The 26946-nt window shown below is 47.1% G+C and overlaps 3 protein-coding genes and 1 long non-coding RNA gene across 8 annotated transcripts; 2 read left to right on the forward strand and 2 right to left on the reverse strand.

The window, feature by feature from the left end:
• The first annotated feature begins 658 nt into the window (after positions 1 to 658).
• On the forward strand, positions 659 to 3604 carry LOC125510471. Of its 2 annotated transcripts, XR_007284635.1 has the most exons (3): positions 659 to 795; positions 1270 to 1362; positions 1908 to 3604. It is a non-coding gene; the product is annotated as an uncharacterized LOC125510471 (long non-coding RNA). The 2 variants fall into 2 exon arrangements; XR_007284634.1 differs by lacking the exon at positions 659 to 795 and having other exon boundaries at positions 1226 to 1362.
• Positions 3605 to 8887: 5283 nt separating this feature from the next.
• On the reverse strand, positions 8888 to 10774 carry LOC125510473 (manganese-dependent ADP-ribose/CDP-alcohol diphosphatase-like). 4 transcript variants are annotated; one of them, XM_048675661.1, is made up of 3 exons: positions 10603 to 10774; positions 10430 to 10484; positions 8888 to 10161 (listed from the first exon to the last, which is right to left on the reverse strand). In XM_048675661.1, the coding sequence occupies exon 3, from the start codon at positions 10061 to 10063 to the stop codon at positions 9092 to 9094; it is 972 nt and encodes a 323-aa protein (XP_048531618.1). In that variant the 5' UTR covers positions 10064 to 10161; positions 10430 to 10484; positions 10603 to 10774; the 3' UTR covers positions 8888 to 9091. The 4 variants fall into 4 exon arrangements, with proteins under 4 accessions (XP_048531618.1, XP_048531620.1, XP_048531619.1 ...); XM_048675663.1 differs by having other exon boundaries at positions 10280 to 10484; XM_048675662.1 differs by having other exon boundaries at positions 10430 to 10492.
• Positions 10775 to 13501: 2727 nt separating this feature from the next.
• Positions 13502 to 15441, reverse strand: LOC125556628 (manganese-dependent ADP-ribose/CDP-alcohol diphosphatase). Its single transcript, XM_048719315.1, has 2 exons — positions 15258 to 15441; positions 13502 to 14840 (listed from the first exon to the last, which is right to left on the reverse strand). Exon 2 carries the CDS (start codon positions 14760 to 14762, stop codon positions 13782 to 13784), a length of 981 nt encoding a protein of 326 aa, XP_048575272.1. The 5' UTR covers positions 14763 to 14840; positions 15258 to 15441; the 3' UTR covers positions 13502 to 13781.
• A 5527-nt stretch (positions 15442 to 20968) lies between these two features.
• LOC125556629 (dehydrin DHN2-like) lies at positions 20969 to 26170 on the forward strand. The gene is made up of 2 exons (XM_048719316.1): positions 20969 to 21317; positions 26055 to 26170. Exons 1-2 carry the CDS (start codon positions 21078 to 21080, stop codon positions 26085 to 26087), a joined length of 273 nt encoding a protein of 90 aa, XP_048575273.1. The 5' UTR covers positions 20969 to 21077; the 3' UTR covers positions 26088 to 26170.
• Positions 26171 to 26946: the final 776 nt, after the last annotated feature.

Genomic DNA, 26946 nt, shown 5'->3' on the forward strand with positions numbered 1-26946 from the left:
ACGGGCGATGGAAAAGAAAAAAAAAAAGCTTACCTCCCCCGTCTCCACCTCCAGCGCGCCGCCGCAGTCGGCCCTCGCCCCTCCGCCGCACGCCGCCACCGCCCCTCCGCCGCACGTCGCCACCGCCCCAGCGGCTTTCCACCACCGGCGAAACTCGACGCCGGCGCCGCACCTTCCCCCAACTCCTCTCTCTCCTCCTCCTTCGCCGTCACCGCTCTTCATCATCCGGCAGACTCCGTCGAAATGGGCAGGCGGCGCTGGAGTTCACAGGAACGGGTAGGCGGGCGGAGGGCGGCGCGAGGAAGATGTCGGATCCGGGCGCGACGTCGAGGGTTCAGGCGGCTGGTGCGGCAGCTTGCTCCGATGGCGGCGGTGTCCTGCTCATCCAGAGAAAGAGAGAGACATGGCGTGAGGGGGAGAGGAAAGAGAGGAAGAAATGAGAAGGAGAAGGGGCGCAGGGCGAGGGAGGCACTCGCCGGCGGTGGTGCCGCTCTGCCGCTGCATCTCTCTTCCCCCACGTCCCTACTGCTGCTCCTCTAACTCCATCTCTCTGCTGTCGATTCTCTGTCCGGTGCTACCTCTCCTCTCTGCTCCTTGCTGCCTGTGGCTGTCCCGTCTCTCCTAGCGCTGCTGCTGCTGCACCTCTTCTGAAGCTCTTCTCAAATCCGTTGATGCAGTTCTTCTCTGACTCCAACCTGCTGCTGCTTCTCTCTCTCTCTCAATTTTGCTGTAATTCTGTGAACCATTGTTGTGCGATTATATGATTTGTGGTATTTGCTTGAGTGAACCTGTAAGGTTTGTACCTTCTGGAAAGTGCTAGCACCTACATATTATCCAATTTTTTTCTAAATGTCATGAGGCATGAGCCACGATTTTTCTCAACAACGACCCTTGGTATATATAAGGCATGCATACAATTTTAATAACACTCTTTTTGCTCTCATTTATCTGTTGGCATAGAGCATCGTATAATAAGAAGATTCATTCAAACACAGCTCTTTGAATATCGGAAAAAATATTGGTTGCCTGATTTATTTATAAGAAGATTCTTCTATGTATTTAGTTACATGATTTTAATTTGATCGTCTTCTTTCAACTTTTTTTTGCTGAGTATGATATTTCCTTAGGTTCACCTTGACCTTCACTGCTCTTGTGTAAGAGCTTAAGTAAATTGATGTTGTATCATCAGAATCTGTAGCCTTGCACAGTTTTTTTGTCTGTACATACACTTCAATTTCTTTCTCGCACTGAAATCCCTCTTTGTCACAGGATGAATCAGAAACTGAAGATGATGATCCCATGGACACAGAAGAAGCTTCCTCTATCCTCATCGCTGCACTGCAGTCTTTCAGCAAAGCTCTGGTGAACTTTGAAATCCAGTTTAGAGAATTGTTCATGACTTGACAGAAATCATTCTTATGAGCACATCGTTTGATTCTATTACTAGGTCAATCAACTTCAACTACCATGTGGAAGTGGAACTATTGTTGTCTGTCAATTAAGTACAGTCGGGAACTTGGTGTTGTCATTCCTGGCTATTGTATTAGGATACTAGCTGCACTTACATGCAGATATGCTTGTGATTCTAAAGATAGTACACTACATGAACCATAAACTGGAATTGAAATTATTCTCCGCACGCACAAGTAAAACCTATGCAAAGTGAACAATCTCACAGTTGCAGCTTATATTCAGTACTTCTTCATTACAACTGTCGGTTTCAAAGCATTTTCTTTCTCTAATTCTGCAATTTTATAAACTGCAACTCAGTTTTGCCCACAAATGTTTTGCTCCTCATAAAACTAATTTTCCACTAACTGATTTTCGTATTTCCGTTATAGTTTATTCATTACCATGGTCGAGGAATTATCAGCGTTTTTTCTGACTTGGTCAACTTACCCTTGCAGTAATCTGCCATAAAAGACAGAATGTAAGAAAGGGTCTACTTTAGCAGTTGAGATCAAGATGCTACTCCAATCTATATATGAAACCAAATCAGGTGGGCTCGATGACAAAGAGGTAATAAGAGATGAACTCTTCCAGTATAAAAAGTTGATGGTCCTAATTAGTTTATAGCTTATTTCTTGATCACTTTAATTTACACGACATCTCCAGGGCTTTTCGTGTTCTGTGGTAATATATTTGATTATAGTCACAGCTTACGCAAGATGATTATTTATGTTCCTAATTTATCTTCCTCTATCATGGTGGTAGGGAAACATCGCCGTTAGTTTGCCTGAGATAGAAGGGCTTCACATAATTTTGTCAATAGCATTGATCAGGATATCTTTTTTCTCATTCCTTTCTATTTGTAGACAAGGAAGAATCATAGAGAATCTCGATCCTTACACTGTAGCAGTACCTGAAGCAGAGCAAACCGCTTTCTCAAATTTAATAGTAGATGGAAAGGAATGGTTGTTTTTGTTGCAGGTTACTCCAAGAACAAGTGCATTGTCAAGCTAGATGTTTTATATTATCCGTCCATAATCTGGATGCTTGTGTATCCTGCGACTTGGTTCATCCTGGAGATATTTGTGTTCAAACACAAGTGTGGGCTGCTTGCAGGGTAGAGCATAATTGGATTTTAAAGCCATTTATAATGTCCCGCAAAACTATAAGTTTGAACAAAGGTACATTAAGTTGTGTCACTCACATGGACAGTGTTGCCATCTATAATGCCTTACAAGTCTGAGCTCCATCACGATAATCTGATTAGTGTGTCACAAGTCTGCTATTTCTAACTATACAAATTCTGCACTTATTTAGCATTTTACATGATGCGTAGATTTTTCAGAACAGAAATAAGTGAATCCTTTTAACCTGATTTTGCTATATTATTTAGTTTGAAGTTACTTTGTAAATCCCAGTTTCTCCAGTATTGTAACTCTGTGTCAAATTAAACTGATATTTCTCTTGTGGACAACTTCAATTTGTAATATCATGATTTTCTTTTTCAGAAACCACTTCAACTAGCCTAGGGCTATGTCTATTAGTCCTCCAGTATTTCTTGGAATGAGATAACACATGTTTCTTCAAGTGTCTACACACTACATGAAGTAATTAAGTTTCTTATAGAAGTAGTCAAACCTGGATACCAATTTATTGGAACATTATATTTCTTATAGAAGTAGTCAAACAAGGATATCAATTTATTGGAACCATCAAGGAAGAGACACTCCTGGAGGGTCAGAAGTAATGCAATATATTCTCCCTCTTATGCCTATTTGAAATACGGTTGTAGGGTTGTACTTTGCCACTCATATTGCAGTACTGAACTGTAACATGGATGGGGCAGGAAAGTGTGCTAAACCTTCTAACATGGACACTGCACTTGTACGAGCTACGGGCCACTATTGTTTGTCATATGGATTGTAGATGTAGTGGTAATGTACCACATTTTTCCTTTAGTAAGGATGATATTTGTACGGAGTATAACAATCTGGTTGCTGTGATCTTCCTATTGTCCGTAGAGCCAGAAGAAAAATAGAATAAAAATTTTCATTAGACAAATAAAAGAATTGGTGATTGAATATCACATGGCTGTAATTTTATATCTATGTGGGAGCTTGACGTAAGAATACATGCAGAGTATACAAGTGAAAAACATTATTTATTTACAGGCGTTATTACCAGAGTTTTTTTAACAGGGAGGGATCCCGAAGCTTTATTATCATCGTAATAACATGATACAACACATATGACATCCAGGCCCTAAAGAAACAAGAAAATACATAACAAGTCGATGGACTTTTAAAAAAAGGACCTCAAACTGAGAGACAAAAACATGATCAGGCCCTTGCGTCAGTGTAGGTTGCATCTCGCCGCCGTCGGGGACGAGCCACTTGGGGCAACGAGGTTGCTATGGCAGTATGGCTCGAGGCCATACATAGCCCCCACATAGAAGAAACACTGCCTCCTTGTTGGCATAGCCCTAGAAGGAAGAAAGAGGCGCGCAGACAGACCCATCGCCTTAGAAGGTTGCACTTCAGCCTGAAGAGTCACCAGAGCGACGAAGACCGTCCATCAATTGCGAAAGACAAACTTCAGCGAGCAGCGTAGCTTCATAACAATTGCCGGTGAAAATAAGCTCATATCGGATCATACATTATATTTTTGGATGAAGTTAACACCAAAGCTTCTACTGGTAAAAATTAGGGCCAGTTTGGAAGTGAAAATCCTAATGAAGTCTTGTTAACCTCAAATATTGGCTTTACAAGAAAAGACTTTTTTTCGCAATAATGGATGAGCAAGAATTTTAGAAACCAATGTTTCATTGTTGTTTCCCGTGGCAACGCACGGGCATTATTTTACTAGTATATAATATATATATATATATATATACCTACTAATAAAGCATGGATTGTTTCTGGTCGTCCGTCACGCCATTTTACAAATAAACCCCTCAGTTTTCTGTAGATCAACCCGTAGTACACGTTTAAGTTATAACGAACCGTTTTTTCTCATTTTCTCAGAAACCCCCCTGACGTTTTAGACAATCAACCCGCCGTTCATATTTAAGTCAGCCGAAAAGTTTTTTTAGTTTTAACAGAAAACCCCTTGACGTTTCGGTTAATCAATCTACAGTTTATGTAAAATAAGATTATTCATATCTTTTAAACCGTAACTTAAATTTTAACATGTTATATATGAAACTTGATTAGAAAAATCATATCTTTTAAACCGTAACTTAAATTTTAACATGTTATATATGAAACTTGATTAGAAAAATATGTAGAATCTAAATATGAAGTTATTTTTAGCTGTTAAATATTGCTAAAATATAATTTTTGGTGCAAACTTAATATATAGTGTACGGTCTGTTTTTTTTTGTACCGTCGGTGATTCAAATTGCAAATAAACATCTATTAAAACCAGAGTGAGAAAAAAAAACATCGAGAACCATGCATACACAACTATGAAAAACCTTGCGGGAAAAAAACAACATACTTTTTATCTTATTCCAAGCGAGTGTGCGCACGTGCGCGCACGCAAAAGAGAGAGACATTAAGACTAACCACATTCAAACCTGTTTCCATTGTGTGAGCACAGAGGTCACTGTCGGCAACATAAATGTGATGCCATGTGAAACTAAAAGACGTGGGCCTATTAATGTCTTGAGTCATGGTTATTGGGTTAAGAGTGTGTGTTATTTTCTTTCCCATTGCAATGCACAGGCTTTTTTTTCGAGCGAGTGTGTGTGAGTATAGAGGAAATACAAATGTGATGCCATATGAAACTAAAAGACGCGGGCCTATTAAGGTCTTGAGTCATGGTTATTGGGTTAAGAACGTGTGTTATTTTCTTTCCCGTTGCAACGCACAAGTTTTTTTGCTAGTAAATAATAAAGCATTTACTGTTTCTGGTGGTACGTTGTTGGTTTTTTCCGAAAACAACCCTCTATTTTTTTGAATTCAACCCGCAGTCCCTGTTTAAGTGGCACTTTCGAAAAACGTTTCATTTTTGCGTCAAAGCCACTGCATTTGTTAGAAATTATGCCCGCGACCCTTATCTCTTATTGGACTGGCTCACCACCGCGTGTCTCCGCTGGGCACGCGCCGCCGCTTGCCGCGGGCGTCCGCGCCGAGGCGTGCAGGAGACCATGTTAAAGGCTGGTCGCAGGGGAGGCCTCGGCAGGAAGACTCGAGGCGGTCTCGGGCGTAACGGGGAGCTGGCTAGAGCGCACAGACGACGGGGGCTCGTGCATGAGGCGAAGACCGGCGTGGAAGTTGAGGAGGCGGCGGTCTGAGTTGGCCGGAGCGCACGGAAGACGGCTCTGCTTGCCGGAGGCGGACGGGATTGGCTCAAGAGATCCACTCGGGCGCGAGAGGAGGCTGGACGAGAGGGTCAGGTCTGGCTTAGCAGGCTCGAGAGAAGGCTGGAGGAGAGGGCCATGCGTGCCTTGGCGTCCCAAGAGCCACGAGGCCGTCACCACCGGCGTGGAGCGTCCAAGTCAGTGGCGGCAAACGGTCGTTGCGGGTGTAAGGACCAAAGCAAAGCGACGACACAAGGCCGGGCGTCGGAGCAGAGCAGAGCTGGGAGCGCACGACGTGCACTCGACGGACATACCACCACCGGCTAGCGGCTAGATCTCCGCGTGGCCCCCGTTCCCCACACCCGCCCGACCCCGCCCCTCGCCGGACCCGGCGCACTCTAGGAGGCGTAGTGTATCATCGGCGCGGAGAGGTGTGAGGTCGCCAAGGGGGGAATCAGGGGCGGGAGGGGGATCCTTGCCGCGCACATCCTTGCTCGCTCGATCTGGCGCCATGGTCCCTGGGGCTTGTATGTGAAGTGAAGGAGGGAATAAAGAGGGGAGTACGCGGCGCCGTGGGGTGTGTGCCTGGAGCACAGGCGCGTGTGTGGCTGGAGAGAGCACGAAGGGAACTGGGGGCGGAGCGGAGAAGCTCTGCTGGCGGTGGTGGGTTGATGACGAGCAGCGATGTGTGGATAAGGGAGCTCTCTCGGTGATTTTTGATCTATTCGCTTTTTTAATGGTTGCACCGCTGCTGGATCTGCTATGTGCTACCGATCGCAATCAAAATTCTGAATGAGCAGTGTTGTGTGGACAAGGGAGCTCTCTAGATGGGGATTTTTGGTCTATTTGCTTTTTTAATAATGGTTAAATAGTTACACCTACCAGAAGCTGCTGGATGTTGCTGTGTGTATTACCGATTGAAAAATTTTTGGATATGCTGTTATATTCATTATTTACCTTTTTCTATATTGTAATTTTTTAATGAAGAAGATAATTGGAGCTCACTAGGATTTGCTGACAATTAAGATATTCCTCAACTCTGGATGTCACTGATGTCATTGGTAAGATATGAAGGGGAGAGGGAGGGATGAAGAGATGGCATTTTGCTCGCGTCCTATTTCTCCCCCACACGCCAGCTGGGAGGTCTGTTTTACCATCTCTCCCGTAGCTCTCTGTGCCATAATTCTGCAATTTCAAATAAAGTTCATCCATTCACAAAAATGTTTGCTCTATTAAAATCCTTATGTTTTTTAAATTAAATCCATAGAGCATAAAGGCATATTTTTTAGAGGATAAACCCGCAAACCATAAGAGTGTTGGTATTGTAGGGAAATTTGTCCCAAGGAAGAGATCCGCGCGTGGCGCGTGTCCCTCGACCCGGGCCTTTTCACAACCCGTGCTCAAACTTAGCCGACCCAACTATCACGAAAATAAGGCAACACTAGCTAAAATAATTAATAAATTTGCAATGGAATCCAAATATATACTTTTTATTTGAATGGTGCAATTGATTGGATTCTGGAATGCATATTTGCTTAAAATTGAAATATATCGTAAAATTTGTCCCGTTGCAACGCACGGGCATTTGTGCTAGTATATGTAAGTACTTGAGAAAGTAAGGCGTGCCTAACTACAACACCGTGGTGGATGGGCGGGCCTAGCAGAGTCGAAGTTGGTTGGGCTGGGCTGGCTTGGTGGACGTCCGCATCGTTTCTCTTTTTACAATTTGCCGGACGGAGCTTGAGGCATTCCCGAAAATCGCCATAAAACATCGCGGGCGTTCCTAAAGATCGCCTGAAAAGGCTGACCATCGAAGGCATTTTTCAAAAATGCATGCGTATGTCTTTCCCTTCGTGACCATCCATAGTGTTTTTCAAAAGCGCCTCATTAGACGATTGAAGGCATTATTTGAGCTTTTAAAGGCATTTTTCAATGCCTCCTATTTCCTACCATGATGTAGTGTAAGTAAGCACGTAAGGTGTGGTAGTATACGCCCTTGCAATGATTTGTCTGACACGATGGCAACCATTGTCGTGTTCATTTTGTGATCTCCACCATCTACTACCTCCTTTTCGGTTTAGAAGACACATACATATCTCTAGGTCCACGATTAAACCAACGTAATATGAGTTTTATATCATTGGAAACTTCAAATGTTATATTTTCTAATGGTATAACTTTTATGTATACAATTTAATTATATTGATGAAATTAGCTATGTAGGGATACACGTGGGCCTTTTAAACCCGAAGGGATGCAGTATTTATCACAAACTCATATTACGCCCTTGCAATGATTTGTCTGACACGTTGGCAACCATTGTCGTGTTCATTTTGTGGTCTCCACCATCTTCTACCTCCTTTCCGGTTTAGAAGACTCATGCATATCTCTAGGTCCACGATTTAACCAACGTAATATGAGTTTTATATCATTGGAAACTTCAAATGTTATATTTTCTAATGGTATAACTTTTATGTATACAATTTAATTATATTGATGAAATTAGCTATGTAGGGATACACATGGACCTTTTAAACCCGAAGGGAGGCAGTATTTATCACAAGCCTCAACCAAGGAGCAAGACAATCTGGAAAAACAACCAAAATTAAGACTGGTGTAGTTGGAAGAGTGGGCCTCTCATATGGATTATATTTGCCACCAAAAAAAAAACTGTTGCAGATAATCAGAACCCTGCTTACCGTAGATCAGGGAGTAGCAAATGACATCGCCTATGTCGGTAGCAAATCTGATATTCTTTTTTCATCTATGTGAAAATACGTGACTTTACTGTTTGAAGATTCGCCACATTGGCTTTTTTTGTGCCTTATTATTTTCATTACATATCTTTTTTGTTAGGATTTATAGCATAGTCTAAATGAGACCATAGTCAGAAGTATATTGAACAGTGCAGAAAATATTGGAAACAACTTGTATTTGTAGATGAAGTAAATATAGTTAAAACACAAAAGATCAAGCTAATCATATGTCACATTATAATTATAAGACACCAAACAACCGAAGAAGTCATGAATGGAGTACAAACACTGAAACCATTGGCGTGTTTTCAATCCAAAACAGTGTTGCATTTGCTAGATTTACAACAAAGACTCATAAATAGTTTAGATAATACATATATTAGAGTCCAACAGTATGCTCCATTCAGCAGTTCACATGGGGAAGTAAGCGTTACAACAGTTACATTTTTCTTTATCCACCAGTATCAATGTTATTTACATTTAACAGTACTGCCAGACAACAAAAGCCATATGAATTTTCTCTCAATGACAACACCAAAAGTCAAAATAATGAAGTCATGTGGATTTTACTTCGCAAAACAGCTCACTGCGAGGACTCAAAACACATTTCAGTGTCCGCCATTCCATCAGAGCCTACAAGCAATAGCTTGTCAGGATACGCTTCGATGTGCCCAAACGCAGTGGTGCCGGGAGGACACTCCAGCGCAGCCTCGAGGGTGCGATGGTGCACGCCGTGGGAGTCCACACAGTAGCCACCCTTGTGGTCGTGCCCGGCGAAGCAGGCCTTAACACAGTTGTACCGTCGAACAACAGCCATCACCTCATCATAGTTCCACATGAGGCCTACCTGGGACGCTGCTACAGGATCCAATGGGAGGTGACTGCACAAGACGACATTCTGCCGACGCTCCGATGCATCCCGTAGGACATCACTGAGCCAGGACAGCTGCTCCTTTCCAACAGCACCATTGAACATCACGTACCGCTGGTCGACGCCCACCAGACCCTCAGGGCTGTTCTTGTCGGCGTTTGGGTTCTTTTCTTCAAGGAGGCTCATTGCTGCTGCAGTCACTGGATGATCACGAGGCCAGCCAAGCGTGCTGAAGTCATAAGCATCCAGAACAACAAATCTGTACTCAGGACACGGCGAGAAGTCATAGTAGGCGCGGTCAGAACCCGTTGGCATCTTCAGCAAAGCCACTAGCTCGGTCCGAGGAAGGTTGTAGAGGCAATGGTTGCCAAACATGTGGTAGGTCGGGCCGTCCGACTTCTCAAACTCGCCGAGGACCTTCTGCACCGCCCACAACGACTTGTCCTTTGGGCATTTCCCGTCGACGATGTCACCAAAGTTGATGGAGAACTTGACACCACCTTGCTTGTTCCACGCACTGACAGCCCTCTGGAGGACGTCGATGCTGTGACGGTAGTAGCGCGGGATGCCAGTGAAGGATCGCCCGTCCGGGATGTCGGCGTACTGGACATCGGCAATGACACCAAAGGTAAACAGGGGCTTGTGGGCAGATGCATGGGCTAGTCCGTTCGTTGCCGCCATCATTGAACTTTGGTGTCACCGGACCTTCGAAAACCTCCCTTCTTCTTGTTGTCTGCGAGGAACTGAACCTACAAGCAGTGAAAAGATCTCTGCGCAAGAACCTACAAGAGAAGTCGAGCAATATTTGTTCAGGACGCTGTACCGGTGAGGGGAACAGTACAGACTACAGAGCACTCTGTTTATCAGAGTAAAATGTAAAGCAGATAGCAGACTGGATACCAGTAGCATATAGCAGTAAAAGTCCCCACTTATTCTTCTTCCAAGATTATACAGTTTACAGTTTCAATTTCCCTTTCAACCACTTCCACTAGAAGTAACTGTGGATGAGACCAGCTCCAAATACTGAATGAATACTGCAGCGTTGCATACCAGTGTGCATCTCATCCAATTTCCCATTGTCAAGCACCGGGAGCTACACCCTGGCCTGAATTGCTGATAAAATCACTTAGGCGACCCGCCGTAGCCAAAACTAGCGATTCGTACGGAAGGGGATACGGACTGTGACGACCACAGAAGGAAGGAGGCAGGGGAGGATGGATTACCGGCGCAGCGAGGGAGTCGGGGTAGCCGGACTCCGGCGGGAGCTGGTTTGGTTGCTCCCGGCCCCGAGGGCGGACGGCGGAGAGTCGGAGCCGGGATGGGGAGGAGTTTGGATCTTGACGAAAGATTCTCTTTTTTTTTTTCCTGAAACAATGACGAAAGCTTCTCTGCTCGTCTTAGACGGTTGGTTTTTTTTTTTCCTTTTTGAGGCTGTCTTTTTTTTTGAGGGTTTTTTTTTGAGGCTGTCTTGGTTGGTTGGAGTCTTGGACAGACGGGCAAACGCGATGGACGGGAGCAACGAGCGCTTCTTCGAGAGCCTCGCAAAGATCAGCGCCACTTGACGCGTTCTCAGCCCTTCGTCAATGTTGCGCTCTAGACGGTCTTTTCGGATTTTATTTTTTGCATGTGCTTTCGGCTTTTTAAATGTTTATTTATTTATTTTTTTAGTTTTTGATTTTCTCCCGGTCTTCCTTAGCTTTTCGATAAAAAAAATTCAAAAAAAAAATTTTTTGCACGAAAAAAACGTGTTTTCTTTTTTTTTTTGCGAAAGTTACGGTTTTTTTCGCAAGAGGCACGGTTGTGCTTTAGCGAGAGTCACGGCCATGCCTTTCGGAAACGGAAAAAAAAACGCGTTTTCTGTTTTTTCTTTTCTTTCGCGAGAGTCACGGTTTTGCTTCCGCGAGAGGCACGGTTGTGCTTTCGCGAGAGTCACGGCCGTGCCTCTCGGAAAGGAAAAAACCAAACGCGTTTTCTGTTTTTTTTTCGCGATAGTCACGGTTTTGCTTCCGCAAGAGGCACGGTTGTGCTTTCGTGAGAGTCACGGCCGTGCCTCTCAGAAAGGAAAAAAAATATGCGTTTTTTGTTTTTTCTTTCATGAGAGTCACGATTATGCTTCCGCGAGAGTTACGGCCGTGCCTCTCGGAAACAAAAAAAAACGCGTTTTCTGTTTTTTTCCTTCCACGAGAGTCACGGGTTTTCTTTCACAAGAGGTACGGGTGTGATTTCACGAGAGGCATGGGCGTGCCACTTTTGGAAAAGGAAAAAACCGTGCTCCCGGTTCGGTTTTTTCGCCTGGCTTTTTTTGTCCGGTTTTTTTCATGAAAAAAAGTTCGTCAAAACCTATCAACACGGGGTCTAGTTTTGAAGATCTCGACGCGAGGAATCCAATGATGAAAACGGTTCGAGATTTGGACGCACGATTTAAAAGATAAAACGTTTTGAATAAACGGATCTACGAAAAAAGGAAAAACTCCCAGATTGCGGCAAATGGCGCGCTGCATGTGCGCCACTTGTCACAACCTAGGAAAGTGGAGTGTTCTTTGCAACGAGTACTCCTTAATTAGTAATTTCGGCAATGGACCACCGGCCGATGGATTTGTCGTTAGTTCTGGGCCGAGGAGGCCTGTAATGAAGCCCAGAGATAGATACAGGAGGCCGTTGACTGTTGCCAGAGACCTCCTAAGGCCTTGTACAATGCTAGATGTGTTTAGGGAGGTGCTTCGAAAAATAAACCGGATTTTTCTAAAGCACCGACGTCTATTTTTACAGGAGCGACGCCTAATTAAGTGTCTGCCTGTACAAATAAGCACCGGTGCTTAAGGAAAGCCTGGTTTATTTCTCTAACCACCTCTCCTAAGCACCTTGCATTGTACAAGGCGTAATTGGGGTTTCAGCACCAGAAAGTCTTTGAATGCCACTAAAAAACCGGTCAAGGGGAAAAACCGTCCCGAAAGAATTGGATGAAACCTTCTAGAAGGTTGCCAAAACCGATCAAGGGGAAAACCGTCCCGAAAGAATTGGATGGAACCTTCTAGAAGGTTGCCAAAACCGGTCAAGGGGACTAATATGGGCCAGCTTAACAGTGAAAGGACCACGTGTGTTGCGTATGAATAACACGGTACCCGTCGACTTAAGCCCTGAATAGATTGCATAACAGAAAAAAACAACCTCTTTGTTTCAGTTTATAAAGCACACAAGTATCTTGCAAAAAAATAATGTTGTTGGCCGATAGGTGTTATCAATTGGTCACTTCCCGAGTCATCTAGCAAAAGGGGGGAGCCTCGAAGGTAGGCGCGCGCGAGGGGCGGGGGGGGGGAGGGGGGGGCGGAGGGGGGGTGCCAATCGATCCAATGGAGCAGACAATTGATGGAATCCTTTATACTAGTCCCTATATGTTTCAATTTGTAAAGCGTACATGCATTTTGAGCATTAAGTTTGACCAGTACTTCAACCAACAAAACATAAGCCATATGTCACACATGTAAAAAAGGCCATAAGCCACAAAAACTGGAAAATTTATATTATCAAATGCTTCCTTTAAATGTGAATCTTTTTTTAACAGGAAATATGAATCTAATGGTATGCTTTTTGTGACAAGTAACTTATAGTCCGGAGTGAGTAGCTCGATAACTTGGTTCAGAAAAGGAGTAGGTGATCAAGGAGACCCTAAACATAGTTACGACAGGGCTACTTTCACTATTGTACAACACATATTTTTGCATGCATGTAAAGACAATCGATGAGACTGTAAATCTAACATGGAGGAATGTTTAAGAATGAAGCAATAGGTTGCACAAACTACCCTCACTTGTTGACATCTCTATCTCCAGACCTTTATATTGGTCACAATGAAGGTAGACAATCATACTCCGGGAACATATATATCAGGATGTTTCTTACATTCGTGTGTTTTAAGATCTCTACCAAAGATATATTCAAAGATAATTAAAATATAAACAAACATTACACTGTATATATGGGTGGGTTTGGGTATGGGCAGGGTTTGCGCCCATGGGCATGGGTACGGGTGAGGTTTTGTGCCCGTGGGCAACATGGGCATGGGTATGTAATTATTGTACCCGCCCCACCCTAACCATTGTCTTCCTTGATGGAATAATGGAGTACAAAGACTGAAACCACTTGCAAGAACTTTACACACCCAAATAGCATTGCATTTATTACATTTACAACAGACTCGTGAATAATAGAGCCTAACACTATGCTCCCTTCAGCAGTTTTCAAATGGTGAAGTGAGCATTACAACAGTTCCATTATTTATTCCACCACTTTCAGTGTTATTTACAAGTAATAGTGTCGTCAGACAAGACAACAGGAAGTCACATGAGTTTTCTCTCAATGGCATCACCAGAAGTCAAAATAATGAAGTCACGTGGATTTTACACTACAACGCAGCTCGATCAGAGGACCGAAAACACATTTCAGTATCAGCCATTCCATCAGAGCCTACAAGCAATAGCTTGTCAGGATAAACTTCGATATGCCCGAATGCACTGGTGCCAGGAGGACACTCCAGCGCAGCCTCAAGGGTGCGATGGTGCACGCCATGGGAGTCCACTGAGTAGCCACCCTTGTGGTCGTGTCCGGCAAAGCAGGCCTTAACACAGTTGTATCGTCGAACGATAGCCATCACCTCATCATAGTTCCACATAAGAGCTGCTGGGTACACTGCGCCAGGGTCCATTGGGAGATGACTGCATAGGATGACGTTCTGCCGGCGGTCCGATGCATCCTGGAGGACATCGTTGAGCCAGGACAGCTGCTCCTTGCCAACTGCACCATTGAACTTCAGAAACCGCCTGTCGACACCAAAAAGACCGTCAGGGCTGTTCTTGTCGGTGTTTGGGTTCTTTTCATCGAGGAGCTTCAATGCTGCTGCAGTCACAGGATGATCGTGAGGCCAGCCAAGTGCGCTGAAATCATAAGCATCCAGAACAACAAATCTGTACTCGGGACATGGTGAGAAGTCATAATACGCGCGATCAGAATCCGTCGGCATCTTCAACAATGCCACCAGCTTGCTCCGAGGAAGGTTGTAGAGGCAATGGTTGCCAAACATATGGTAGGTCGGGCCATCGAACTTCTCAAACTCGTCAATGACCTTCTGCACCGCCCACAGCGACTTGTCCTTTGGGCAGAACCCGTCGATGGTGTCTCCAAAGTTGATCGAGAACTTGATATTGCCTTGCTTGTTCCATGTGCTGACAGCTCTTTGAAGGACGCTGATGCTGTGCCTGTAGTAGCGTGGGACACCGAGGAACGAGCGGCCGTCTGGGATATCGGCATACTGGACATCAGCAATGACGCCAAATGTGAACAAGGGCTTCTTGGCAGATGCATGGACTAGTCCGTTTGCGGCAGCCATCACAAGAACTTCAGTATCACCAGTCCTTCGAAAGGCAAAAGTAGAATCTGGAATAGAATGCGGTGCCCCCGCTAGAACCTAGGATATAAGCCAAGAAATATTTGCTCAGAATTCGGGCGAATCAGTATATAATCATTTTGTCACATTAAACAGTATATATAAAGCAATGGAGCGCAATGCAATTCAGCATCATAGCAGTAAAAGTCTCTGCGTGTTACGCATTTCACACCGAAGTAACTTTAATAGACTCTCAACTCTTTCTGTACATGTGCCCAACTAAAACAAGCACTTTGTGAATTGTGATTTACTGCTAATAAAATCTAGTTATCTATCGACCTGAGAAGTGTTGATAAAACCGCTCCTGAGATTCACACGAAGCGGGGAGACGCAGCCGAGCTGCCTGTAATCGGAGCCTATGAACTGAAAGAGAGCGACCGACAGATTGTAACAACCAAACGATCCCAAGAGGAAGGAAACCAGTGGGGGATGGATTACCGGCGCAGCGACAGAGGCGGCGAGGTAGGCTGCGGCGGGCTCCGGTGGGATCTCCGGCGCGCTGGGTTGGTAGATCCCGGATCGGACGGTGGAGTCTTAAAGCAGCGAGCAGCCGGGAGGGGGAGGAGTTTGGATCTTGACGGAAGCCTCTGTCCTCCCTCTGCTCTTCTCCTCCGGCTCGGGAGAGGCAAAGACGGGGGAACCGAGTCGGACCACCGGTCGTTAGCCCTGGGCCGAGGAGGCCCGTGACAAAGCCCAAAACTGCAAGGGGTTTAATTTCAGGACTCGTTTTTTTGTTCTTGTTTTATTTATTTATTTTTGTAATCTAAAGACAAAATTTTATTTATTTTCAGAAAATAGATATAAAAAATTAAAAGCAAGCACATAAGTTATTCGAAAGTAAAGTAAAGCTAACATTACATTGCGGTTTGCGGAGATAGTCGCTAGCCACTGCTAAACAAATTTCTCTTTTGCCGTAGAGCAACGTCCAAATGGCAACTTGGGGTTTTTGAGGATGTCAATGGGGTAGATTTAAACCACGCTTGCATCGAAGAAAATACAACGAAACTTTGATATAGGAAGCAAGGACACACTGGTTCTGATGGTAGGTTGAATACAGTTTTTTTTGGTGAGGGGGGGAGGGGGAGGGGGGTTGAATAAGCAGTCAAATAAAACTTTAAGCATTGAGGATGTGAAAGACGTATTGGAAAACTAAAGAAGCATATGGCCTTTACATATTTGGTACAATGGCAAAAGATTACATTTTTCTGAATATTGTGAATCATACTCCTTCCGCCCTTCCGCTTTCTAAATATTTACGAGACTAGTCGTCAAGTGATAAAGTCGGTGGTGTAACCTTAGAGCATCTCCAGCAGCTGCCCTATTATTGGGAAACCATCACTTTTTGGTTGTTTGGAGGGTAAAAAACACTTTCAACAACTGCCCAAAAACGAAAAGCTGCTGAAAATTTGTTTTGGGCTGGCCTAAAATGCGGCACGACTACTGCATATATGTGGCACAAAATCGGCTGCCCAAAAACTCATTTCACCCCGCGCCACGTGGCCGCCTCCTCCCGCGGCCAAATCCCGTCGCCGCCGCACCGAATTCGGTCATCACCGCCGCTCGACCTCCCCACCAACCGGATCCGCCATTTCCCAAGGCCAATTGGCCGCTCATCCGCCACCCGCTGCCAACTCCATCGCCCTCTCCGCCGCCACCTCCGGATGTTGTGCCTCCACCTACGGCTGCTCCACCTTGTCCGCAATGTCGCCGGCCCGCTGCTCCGCCTCGTCTGCCATGCCGCCGAAGTCCATCTTCAAGAGGGTTTGGCCGCGGCCGTCCGGCCGGTTCGGCGTCGAGTTCCAGCACGCCGGGCGGCATGTTTTTAGTTGAATGTTTTTTTTGAAAGATCCAGCACAGCTGGCTTTTCATGTTGATCATAGCAGAGAGCAATGGATAAATTGGGAATACATGGATGGTGACCCTAAGATCACAAGGATGAAAAACGAAAAAGAGTTCAGAAAAGAAAAACTACAGCCGATCGACCAGCATTGTCATCAGCCTATCCCCTCCGGTGGCAGCATGAACGGGTGCAGCAAACAGGTTGCTCCAGCCTGTCTCCATAGGTCAATACCCCGTCTGATGGCCTGCAGAACCTCTCGCCTAGAGGCCTCTTTATTTCTGAAAGTGCGGTCGTTCCGGTGTCTCCAGATTTCCCAAACTGCTAGCATCATCAGAGATCTTATGTCTTTTCTGAACTTAGGTTTTGCGCCCTCCACAATACCCATGATCCGTTCACTACTACTGCGCGGTTCGCGAGTAGATTGCAGTCTTAGAGCTTCGCAGCCAAACCAAGATGACAGACTGCTCCAGATCGCCGTGGTGAAAGGGCACGACCAGAATATGTGGTCAACCGTCTCGAGGTTTCTGAAACAGAATTGGCAGAAGTATGAATTTGGCCGCCCACGTCGCTGAAGTCGGTCATTGCACCAGAGCCTATTGAACAGCATTAACCAGAAGAACATCTTCAGTTTCCCTGGCGCCGAAGTCTTCCAGATGATCCGAGGGAAATTGGAGGTGTGGATCGCCTGGAACTGCGCCTTATAAGCCGATGTCGCGGTGTAGCAGCCGCTGGCCTCTAGGTTCCATCTTATCTCGTCGGCCACAGCTGTAGAGAGGTTGACCGGCATCAAGCGCAGGAGCCGAGCCAAGGCCACATGTACAGTCGCAGACAATTTGGTCTGTCTGCCCGTGCGCCAGGTCAAGAATCCAGCGTTCATTTCTAAGGGCATCTGCCACCGTTCTGTTCTTCCTCCTCCAGTGCTTATAGAGCGTCGGGAATAGCAATCGCAGTGTGCCTGCCTGATGCCAGGAGCAAGTCCTGGCCGTCTGGCCGTCACCCACCGTGACCGAGGTGGCCGCGTTGAAAAATAGACGATCAGAATCGGAGCATGGCACCTCCATTCCCACCCAAAGTCTGTCCGGGTGTTTTCAGGTTTGCCAAAGCCATCGTTGCCGCAGGGCCCGTCCAAAACGGTCAAAACTGAGGATGCCTATTTTAGTTGAATGTTGGGAAGTTTGTAGTTGAAAAAAAAAGTTTTCATGTTTCGGTGGCCTATTTTAGGGCAGAGACGTAATATTTTCGCCAAAAAATGCACCTTTTGTTGTCCTAAAGTTTACTCCAGTCTCTTTTTGCTGCACTATTCTCAGGCTTGCAGCTGTTGGAGATGCTCTCATAGCGAGTAGTGATGTGCGAGTAGTCGCCGCTCTTGTGTCCATCGTGATTACGACGACGTGCGATGTGATAAGTGTTAGAGTTGTGTCGAATATTGTGTACAAAGCAGGTTACAATTGGACTTGTAGTTGTATTGTGTTTAGATAGGATATGGAGTCGTGTCCTAGTAGGACACTTGTATCCTAGGTCTCTCATATAGAGCGGGCTAGACACACGATGTAACCTATGCCAATATAATAGCACAGGCGCGCAAGGGGGAGCCGGCGGCGTGTGCCGGCGCCCGGGTGGCCGGGTGCGGTATTGTGACGGTGTCATGGGGAGGAGCGCCCATAGTCAGGCCCGGGGATGTACCCATATCAGTGAACCTCGTTAACAAATCTCAGTTTCATGCTCGTGTGATTGCTTGGTCCTCGGATGATCAACGGTATGCCTCGGATTTATTCTAACAAGTGAAATCATGAGCAAGGTTTGAAGAGGCTGCGGAAGTCAGATCTAGAGGAGATGAAGATATCGTTGGGGTTCTCTGCAGGGGAGATAGCAGATGTGTTCAGCGGTTGTGATCTTCTAGCAAAAGCGAGTCAGAGGGAGGTGTGTGTGCTTATGGCAGCAGCAGATGCGCCGGCAGAGTCGATCGATCCGGATCGGACTTGGCGACGGGTGTGGCAACCTAGGCGAGAACGGATTACAGTTGTGGCTGCGATGACGAGCGGCACCAGCGGATTGATCGAGCCGTTCGGTCTGGACAAACGCTTGGCGGTAAGCAATGGCCCAGTAGGCCCATCCAGGCGGGGCAAGCACGAAGACCATCGCAGCTCTAGATGGCTGACTTGTGGGCAGGGCAGGCAGCGCTGGCAGCGGCAGGAGCGTGCGGGTGCGTCCCATGCAAGTCTGGTCAAGCGATGTGTTGGGGTGCCGTATGTGCGCGGTGGTGGCAGCCGTTGGTACGCTACAGGAGGCTGCAAAGATGTTGCATAAGCTTGGAGGCACGTGATTTGTTTGAGAAAAAAAAGAATACGACACACAGGCTTAGTCAAATCGTGATGATGTCATGGAAAAAGAAAAGAAAAGAAAAGAAAAGGTTAGCTACAGACGTGTGATGAATCAGGTGCTTGAGCCAGTTAGCTTTGCTGATCTGATTTGGTATATTCACACGAGAAGGCTATGTGAACTTTGCTTTTGGTTTTCTTTGTTGGTACACATTTGTGTATGGATGGCGATTATCATGATGACGGCTTGAGAAGTCTGGAGTGTGTCGTGCAGTCGGATAAATTCGGTTGGGTCAGATTTGTCAGTCTGATGAATCGACGTGAGTCGGTTGGAACAAAAGACGGTGGTTGGATCGGCGACGACGACATAGGAACGTGATACCGATGGTGACCGACTTCTGGGCGTGGAAACGCGTGACGCAGGTCCAGAGGGCTTGTGTGGCTTCGACAAGGCTATGACGCGGGGTTGATTCAAGACGGTGCACATGAGAGCTTGAAGAAGACGGAGCGCGGGATGGACTGATCATCTACCATGGAGTCATGTCAAAGGTGGAGCTGGATTGAGGGGTTACGATGTAAGGATCCAGGGAATTGAAGCCTATTCAGCAAGGGGAAGAAAATCGAGTGGCATGCAGTTCGGACTGGAGCCCAATGGTCTGATGGAAGCTTGAAACTCGTCATCAGTCGGTGATGATCGGTGGTACTCTGCAGTGGGGTTGAGTGGTGTGGGTTTGCGACCCTTGAGACTCGGCCGGGACAGCAGAGGTTCGACGCGGTAATAGCGGCGAGGCGTGCAGTACGCACGGGTACATGGAGACGGGCCAGGACTCTGGTGGTCATACATGTGGTGAGACAACTGCGAATTTGACTCGGGATGACTAAAAGCAATGGTGAAATTTCTTCAAGTTTTAGACATGCGGTCAAGAAAGGAGCGGTGATATTGAGTTCAGGTAACTCTTATGTGTGACACTCAATATGTGAGTTGTTCACTTTCACGCAGGTCAGTGATTGCTGTGTGATGACGTTGGACTGATAATCTGGAAGTTGGGAGCACAAAATAGAGTAAGGGGAACTTAGTTTCGCTCGAGCATTGACCCTGGTCAAGAAAAGGAGGGACTACAAGTTGCAGGTGGAGTCACATGGAGTCATTGGAGTAGCAGCGATGCTCATGGGATAAACTCAAGTCCAATGTACATGAAAGTTTGACGCATTGACGAACTCAAACCGGTGGAGAATATTCGTCAAGGTGGAGTTTGTTAGAGTTGTGTCGAATATTGTGTACAAAGCAGGTTACAATTGAACTTGTAGTTGTATTGTGTTTAGATAGGATATGGAGTCGTGTCCTAGTAGGACACTTGTATCCTAGGCCTCTCATATAGAGCGGGGCTAGACACACGATATAACCTATGCCCACATAATAGCACATACGCGCAAGGGGGAGCCGGCGGCATGTGCCGGCGCCCGGGTGACCGGGTGCGGTATTGTGACGGTGTCATGGGGAGGAGCACCTATAGTCAGGTCCCAGAGATATAGCCATATCGGTGAACTTCGTTAACAAATCTCGGTGTCGTACTTGTGTGATTGCTTGGTCCTTCGATAATCAATGGTATGTCTCGGATTTATTCTAACAATAAGGGTGGAGCGGAGCCTTGTAGGCTACGTACACGATGCCGAAATGATCCCATGATACGATTGATTTATAGCTTTATACAATTGCGATACGATGAAATGATCCAATCGCCATATGTAATGCATCGAGCGAGTCATGTGCTTCTTCTAGAGAGTCCGGAGGCATACGCGGCGCCCCGGACAAGGCCGTGTGGCATGCATGCGCACCTTACATTTCTCCCGGCTTTGTTTATTGGCGGGAGGATGATCACTCCAGCACAGTGATGCCCATACGTGCACGCAGCACCTCTGCATAGCGTCGGTGCAGGACCATACGAACACCATCGCTATAAATAAACCGTCGAACTTGCATATCAATTCGCAGCAACTGAACAACAATACACGAGTACACCACAAGAACAATACACGAGTAGACCACAAGTTCATCTTGTCGCACATCGGTCAGAGTACAGTGCGTGAAAATCAAGGACAATGGACGCGGCCGACAAGGCGGCCGGGCACGGCGGCGCCACCGGCCCCGCGGGGAACCACGGAGGTGCTCCTGCTGGTGCTGGTGCCGGGGGCGTGCAGCAGCTCCAGGCGACGAGGGACGACCGCAAGACCGACGGCGGTCTGGGCCGTTCCGGCGGGCCCACAGGGAACCACGGCGGTGCTCCTACGGGCGGCGCGGCCGCCACCGGTGAGAAGAAGGGCGTCGTTGACAATATCAAGGAGAAGCTTCCCGGCGCCGGCGGGCAGCAGTGAGAGCGTCGAGTCACTGAGCTACATGTGCCACAGCCTCTCGCACTACGTGTAAAAAGCTCAGCCATGCTGTTACAAATAAATAACGAGCTGTGTATGTATGCATGTACTTGTTTTCCCTCGAAATAAAAATGCTTGTGTTTTGTAAGAATTTGAACGGGAAATATATTTTCATTCGCGTACAGGGTTGTTTTTAATGTTTTTGTGCTTTTCCCCACTGCTTCGAGCTAAGAAAAAAGACGAGTCATGTGCAGAGCTAGTAAATAAAATCCTACTCCCAATGACCTCCCAATGAATGCATGGTTAGTTACAGAATATTATTTCCGTTGGACTTGAACTTATAACAACAACAAAATATAATAAAGTTCAAAGTTATGTTTTTCTCCCTAGAAATGGAAACACAAGAGAAAGGGTTGGAGGCATAACCCGTGATGCAGAACCCAGGCTATCGCCCATCGGGCACTCCACCCATTGCATCGCCGACCTTTCCCCTCCTTTGTCGGCCTCAACAATGTCGGGGGAAAGGCGGTTGTTGGTGTCAAAACCGGCGGATCTCGGGTAGGGGGTCCCGAACTGTGCGCCTAGACCGGATGGTAACAGAAGGCAAGGAACATGATGTTTTACCCAGCTTCAGGCCCTCTTGATGGAGGTAAAACTTTACGTCATGCTTGATTGATATTGATGATATGGGTAGTACAAGAATAGATCTACCACGAGATCAAGGAGGCTAAACCCTAGAAGCTAGCCTATGGTATGATTGTTGTATGATGAAGTTGTCCTACGGACTAAAACCCTCCGGTTTATATAGACACCGGAGAGGGTTAGGGTTACACAAAGTCGGTTACAATGGTAGGAGATCTAAATATCCGCATAGCCAAGCTTGCCTTCCACGCCAAGGAAAGTCCCATCCGGACACGGGACGAAGTCTTCAATCTTGTATCTTCATAGTCCTGGAGTCCGGCTGAAGGTATAGTCCGGCTACCCGGACACCCCCTAATCCAGGACTCCCTCAGTAGCCCCCGAACCAGACTTCAATGACGACGAGTCCGGCGCGCAGATTGTCTTCGGCATTGCAAGGCGGGTTCTTCTCCAAATTCCGTGTACCTGCTGAATAATGTTCGATTTTCGTAATGTAGCGCACCTTGGCTTCCACGCCCAATAATGGCCGTCTTCCACGTGTTAAACGAATGCGAAAAGTCGGTGTGTTTTTACACTCACACCCCTAGCCGCATAAACGAGCCGCCTATTTAATGGGATGGGGATTCAGATCCAAACCACACCTTCTCCTCTCCGCGAGTAATCATCAGAGCGCCTCCAGCAAAGGTCCATTCCAACATAGCCAGCCGTCGCAGCTCCTCCTCTCGCCCTTCCAGTCCTAAACCTGGAGACTGGGAGAGGTGCTCCATCCCGCACAGCGAGTTAGTGTCGCTTCAGGCCAAGGGATTTCTCCCTCAGGCCTATATGGTCCCGGTCCGAGCCGGACTCGCCACCTATAATGGCGGAGAGCAAGCGGAGAGCACCCCCAATCCCTCCAAAGGAGAGCGGGTGTGCCTCATCCCTTATCTAATAAGAGGACTTGGATTTCCAATTTATCCATTTCTCCGTGGGTTTCTGGAGTTCTACGGCCTCCAGCTGCACAATCTCACGCCCGCCTCTATATTGCATATCGCGGGCTTCGTCGCCCTTTGCGAGCTATTCTTGGGTGTTGAGGCTCATTTCGCGCTGTGGAAGAGGTTATTCTGCCTGGTGCCCCGCTCTCAAGAGGGGTCTATATATCAAGTGGGCGGAGCCGAAGTGTGGCGTATCGCCAGGACCGGATATCTATCCAGAACCCCAAAGAAGGCGTCCGAGGACTGGCCTTCGGAATGGTTTTATATAGATGATGTCCCGCTGCCGGATCCTATCTGGGCCGGTCTCCCCGAATTCAACAGTGCTCCCTTAAAGAAACGCCTAAGCTGGCGTCCGCGGAGCTCTCAGAGAGAAGGCGACAGGGACGTCCTTCACCTGATGGGTCGGATAAGACTATTGGCTCATTCCGGACTAACCATGATTGAAGTCATGGCCGCATGCATTATGCGGGGGGTGCAGCCGCTTCAATATAGAGGCCACCCCATGTGGGATTTTAACGGGGAGGATGACGCCACCCGTTACGGTCGTAAGGGGCCAGCCTCAGCTGTCGCTCTAGTAAAGATCTTATCCTCTTTGTACAAGGGAGAAGAGGAGGAATTCCTCCGCGTCAACCCGCAGGGCGGATTTTCTATGTACAACCCTCCGAGTTGGGTAAGTGGACAATTGTGCTTGCCCATCCGTTTTATATTCCTATGATTAAATATGTAGTCTTCCGATTTCAACGCAGGAACTGCGTCAGGAAGTAAAGGATATAAACAGCCGTCCCCCACAGCCCGAGGATCCAGAACGGTCCCTCGATCCGGACTCCGAAGAGGATCCGGACATATCGGTGGAGCTGATTGACGGGGTGTTTCATCAGCTAAGCAAGGACAATACCTTGGTGGACATTACGGCTGATTACCCAGGGTTAATCCCGGCCTCCCAGGTAACAGAGAGCGGAGTCTCATCCCCTTGAGAAGGAATCCATTCTCACGCATTTCAGTTTTCCTGACAACGACCGTGTTTTGCAGGGGAGGTTTCCGAGGCGGGAGGCCAAACCTGCGGCGGCTAGCCAACGAGGGGCCGCAGGGCCCCGTGGGGTAAAAAGGAATGTAGTCCGGACTGAGACGCCGGCGCAAAGGTATAGCGCACCCTCTTTTTCCCTGGTGTTATTCCTTCAGGGCATATTAACGTTCGTGCTGTCTTCAGAACGAAGAGACCTCGCCGGACTATATCCGGAGAGGTTGCCAATCGCGCCTCCACCAGTCAGGCTCCAACGCCTGGCCCAGAAGCGGAAGCGAACACAAGGCGCGCACCGGACGCTCCTCCAACAGAGGATGCGGACAGGCTGTCTGCCACCAATTCCGAGGTGGAGAGTGCCATGAACCACAGGCATCGCCGGACAGTTCTTCGCGACGCTTGTTTCTCCCAAGAGGCATTAGATGCCTTCAATTCGGGAGATGCGTATCTCCGTGCCGCTCAAAATGGTTTAGCCAGAGCCACGGAGCAATATGTAAAAGACATACGGGTAAGAAAATTTTGGTAAATATATATATATACCAGTAGCCCCCGAGACTTGAAACAGTTAGGGTAACTGATTTAAGGATCATTTGTTATGCAGGTTCTTACAGAGAAGAATACCGTACTGTCCCAGGAGCTGGAAGAGTGCAAAGCCCAACTGGAGGCCGCACTAGCCGCGGCAGGGGAGCCCAAAGAGACCCCCTCTGGTAAGATACACTTCGAAAGATTAGTATCTTGCGAAGTGCGGCGTGGGTGTAAATCTGACAAATCATATTGCAGATGGCGCCGGACTAGATCCGGAGAGGCAACAACTCTTGCGCCGGCTAAAGGCCGGTGAGAGTATGTTGACAAGGGTGAGGCGGGAGAAGAATGATCTTCAGGATGCCAACACCAAGCTGGACGTTGAACTTAAAGATGTTCGTGGCCAGCTGTCGGACTCTACTAAGGAGAATCAGCGGTTTTGACGCGGCATATCTAGTAAGTGCTTAAGCGAATCTTTGAAAGAAAAGAGTTCGGCGAGGAAGTCGACTAATAGAGTAATGTCTGTAGGTATGCTAACGGGTCGTCCTGCAGAGGAGATGCCCGGTTCTACGGGTGACCTTCTTCCCGAGCTCTCACAACTGCACGAGCGAGTTCGGCAGGCGATGCGAGGCGTTGCCCAAGCCTTATGGCCTTCCCACTCCATGCCCGAGGGCCTTGGAGAGCTTTCGGAGAAGCTTAAGGGAGCTCGGCGGCGCTTCCGGTTGTGGAAGATATCGGCCTGCCGACAAGGCGCTAGGGAGGCCTGGGCCATGGTGAAGACGCGGTACACGAAGTCCGACCCAAACCACATGGCCGAGGTTGGACCTATGGGGCCTGACGGGAAGGAGATCCCTGTAAGCTTAGTGTACGGCCAAGTAGAATTGGCCGCAAAGTATTCCCAGCAGGACTGTAAGTTAGACAACATGTTAGATGGTATTGAAGAGGAATACAATCAGTCAGAGTGACTATGTAATTTTTAATTGACATGTGTAATGCCTTCTAGCCGGATTGTAGATCGTTTGTCGTTGCCGATCTTTTCGCTTCAACCTCAGGACCTGACGGTCCGGAGTGTGTCCGAATACCCTACCGGTTATGTAAGAACCGGGGTATGCATGGAGACCAGGCGTAGGGGTCATTATTGCTCTATCAGACAAGTGCCCAACTAGTTATGTTATATTACATGGTTAGTAAGAAACATCTTCCAAAGAGAATAGTTCCATTAGGGGTTCCTTTCTCTGGGAGGCATGCCCTAAAGTGCATGTCCGGACTGCAAACGCAGGAAAATCATCTGGGGGCGTATATATAAATAAGTAAAAAAGGTCATCTTTTAGTTCACCGACTGAATATTCCCTTAAGAACGCTAGCTTTCGGCTTCACCCAGTCCGAGGTACACATTCGGCTGATCCGGCAGTAAAAATCGCAGAGGTGCTCCCTTTACCACCTAGCCAAACAATCGGGAACGTAGGGGTAAGCACAGGAGCCAGGCAACCCAGCTTGGCCAAAACTTAAGTCATATCGATGCATATAATGATATCGTTTGTCGTTGACAATATCAAGGAGAAGCTTCCCGGCGCCGGCGGGCAGCAGTGAGAGCGTCGAGTCACTGAGCTACATGTGCCACAGCCTCTCGCACTACGTGTAAAAAGCTCAGCCATGCTGTTACAAATAAATAACGAGCTTTGTATGTATGCATGTACTTGTTTTCCCTCGAAATAAAAATGCTTGTGTTTTGTAAGAATTTGAACGGGAAATATATTTTCATTCGCGTACAGGGTTGTTTTTAATGTTTTTGTGCTTTTCCCCACTGCTTCGAGCTAAGAAAAAGACGAGTCATGCGCAGAGCTAGTAAATAAAATCCTACTCCCAATGACCTCCCAATGAATGCATGGTTAGTTACAGAATATTATTTCCGTTGGACTTGAACTTATAACAACAATAAAATATAATAAAGTTCAAAGTTATGTTTTTCTCCCTAGAAATGGAAACACAAGAGAAAGGGTTGGAGGCATAACCCGTGATGCAGAACCCAGGCTATCGCCCATCGGGCACTCCACCCATTGCATCGCCGACCTTCCCCCTCCTTTGTCGGCCTCAACAATGTCGGGGGAAAGGCGGTTGTCGGTGTCAAAACCGGCGGATCTCGGGTAGGGGGTCCCGAACTGTGCGCCTAGGCCGGATGGTAACAGAAGGCAAGGAACATGATGTTTTACCCAGCTTCAGGCCCTCTTGATGGAGGTAAAACCTTACGTCCTGCTTGATTAATATTGATGATATGGGTAGTACAAGAGTAGATCTACCACGAGATCAAGGAGGCTAAACCCTAGAAGCTAGCCTATGGTATGATTGTTGTATGATGAAGTTGTCCTACGGACTAAAACCCTCCGGTTTATATAGACACCGGAGAGGGTTAGGGTTACACAAAGTTGGTTACAATGGTAGGAGATCTAAA

Source organism: Triticum urartu, chromosome 5, assembly GCF_003073215.2.
Source record: "Triticum urartu cultivar G1812 chromosome 5, Tu2.1, whole genome shotgun sequence".
Classification (NCBI taxonomy): Eukaryota; Viridiplantae; Streptophyta; class Magnoliopsida; order Poales; family Poaceae; genus Triticum; species Triticum urartu.

Bases quoted from the DNA above. Each gene is read 5' to 3' on its own strand.
- LOC125510473 (XM_048675661.1), bottom strand. From the start codon at position 10,063: ATGATGGCGGCAACGAACGGACTAGCCCATGCATCTGCCCACAAGCCC.
- LOC125556628 (XM_048719315.1), bottom strand. From the start codon at position 14,762: ATGGCTGCCGCAAACGGACTAGTCCATGCATCTGCCAAGAAGCCCTTG.
- LOC125556629 (XM_048719316.1), top strand. From the start codon at position 21,078: ATGGACGCGGCCGACAAGGCGGCCGGGCACGGCGGCGCCACCGGCCCC. The intron at 21,318-26,054 runs GAGAAGCTTCCC...GACAATATCAAG, and splicing joins GCGTCGTTGACAATATCAAG to GAGAAGCTTCCCGGCGCCGG.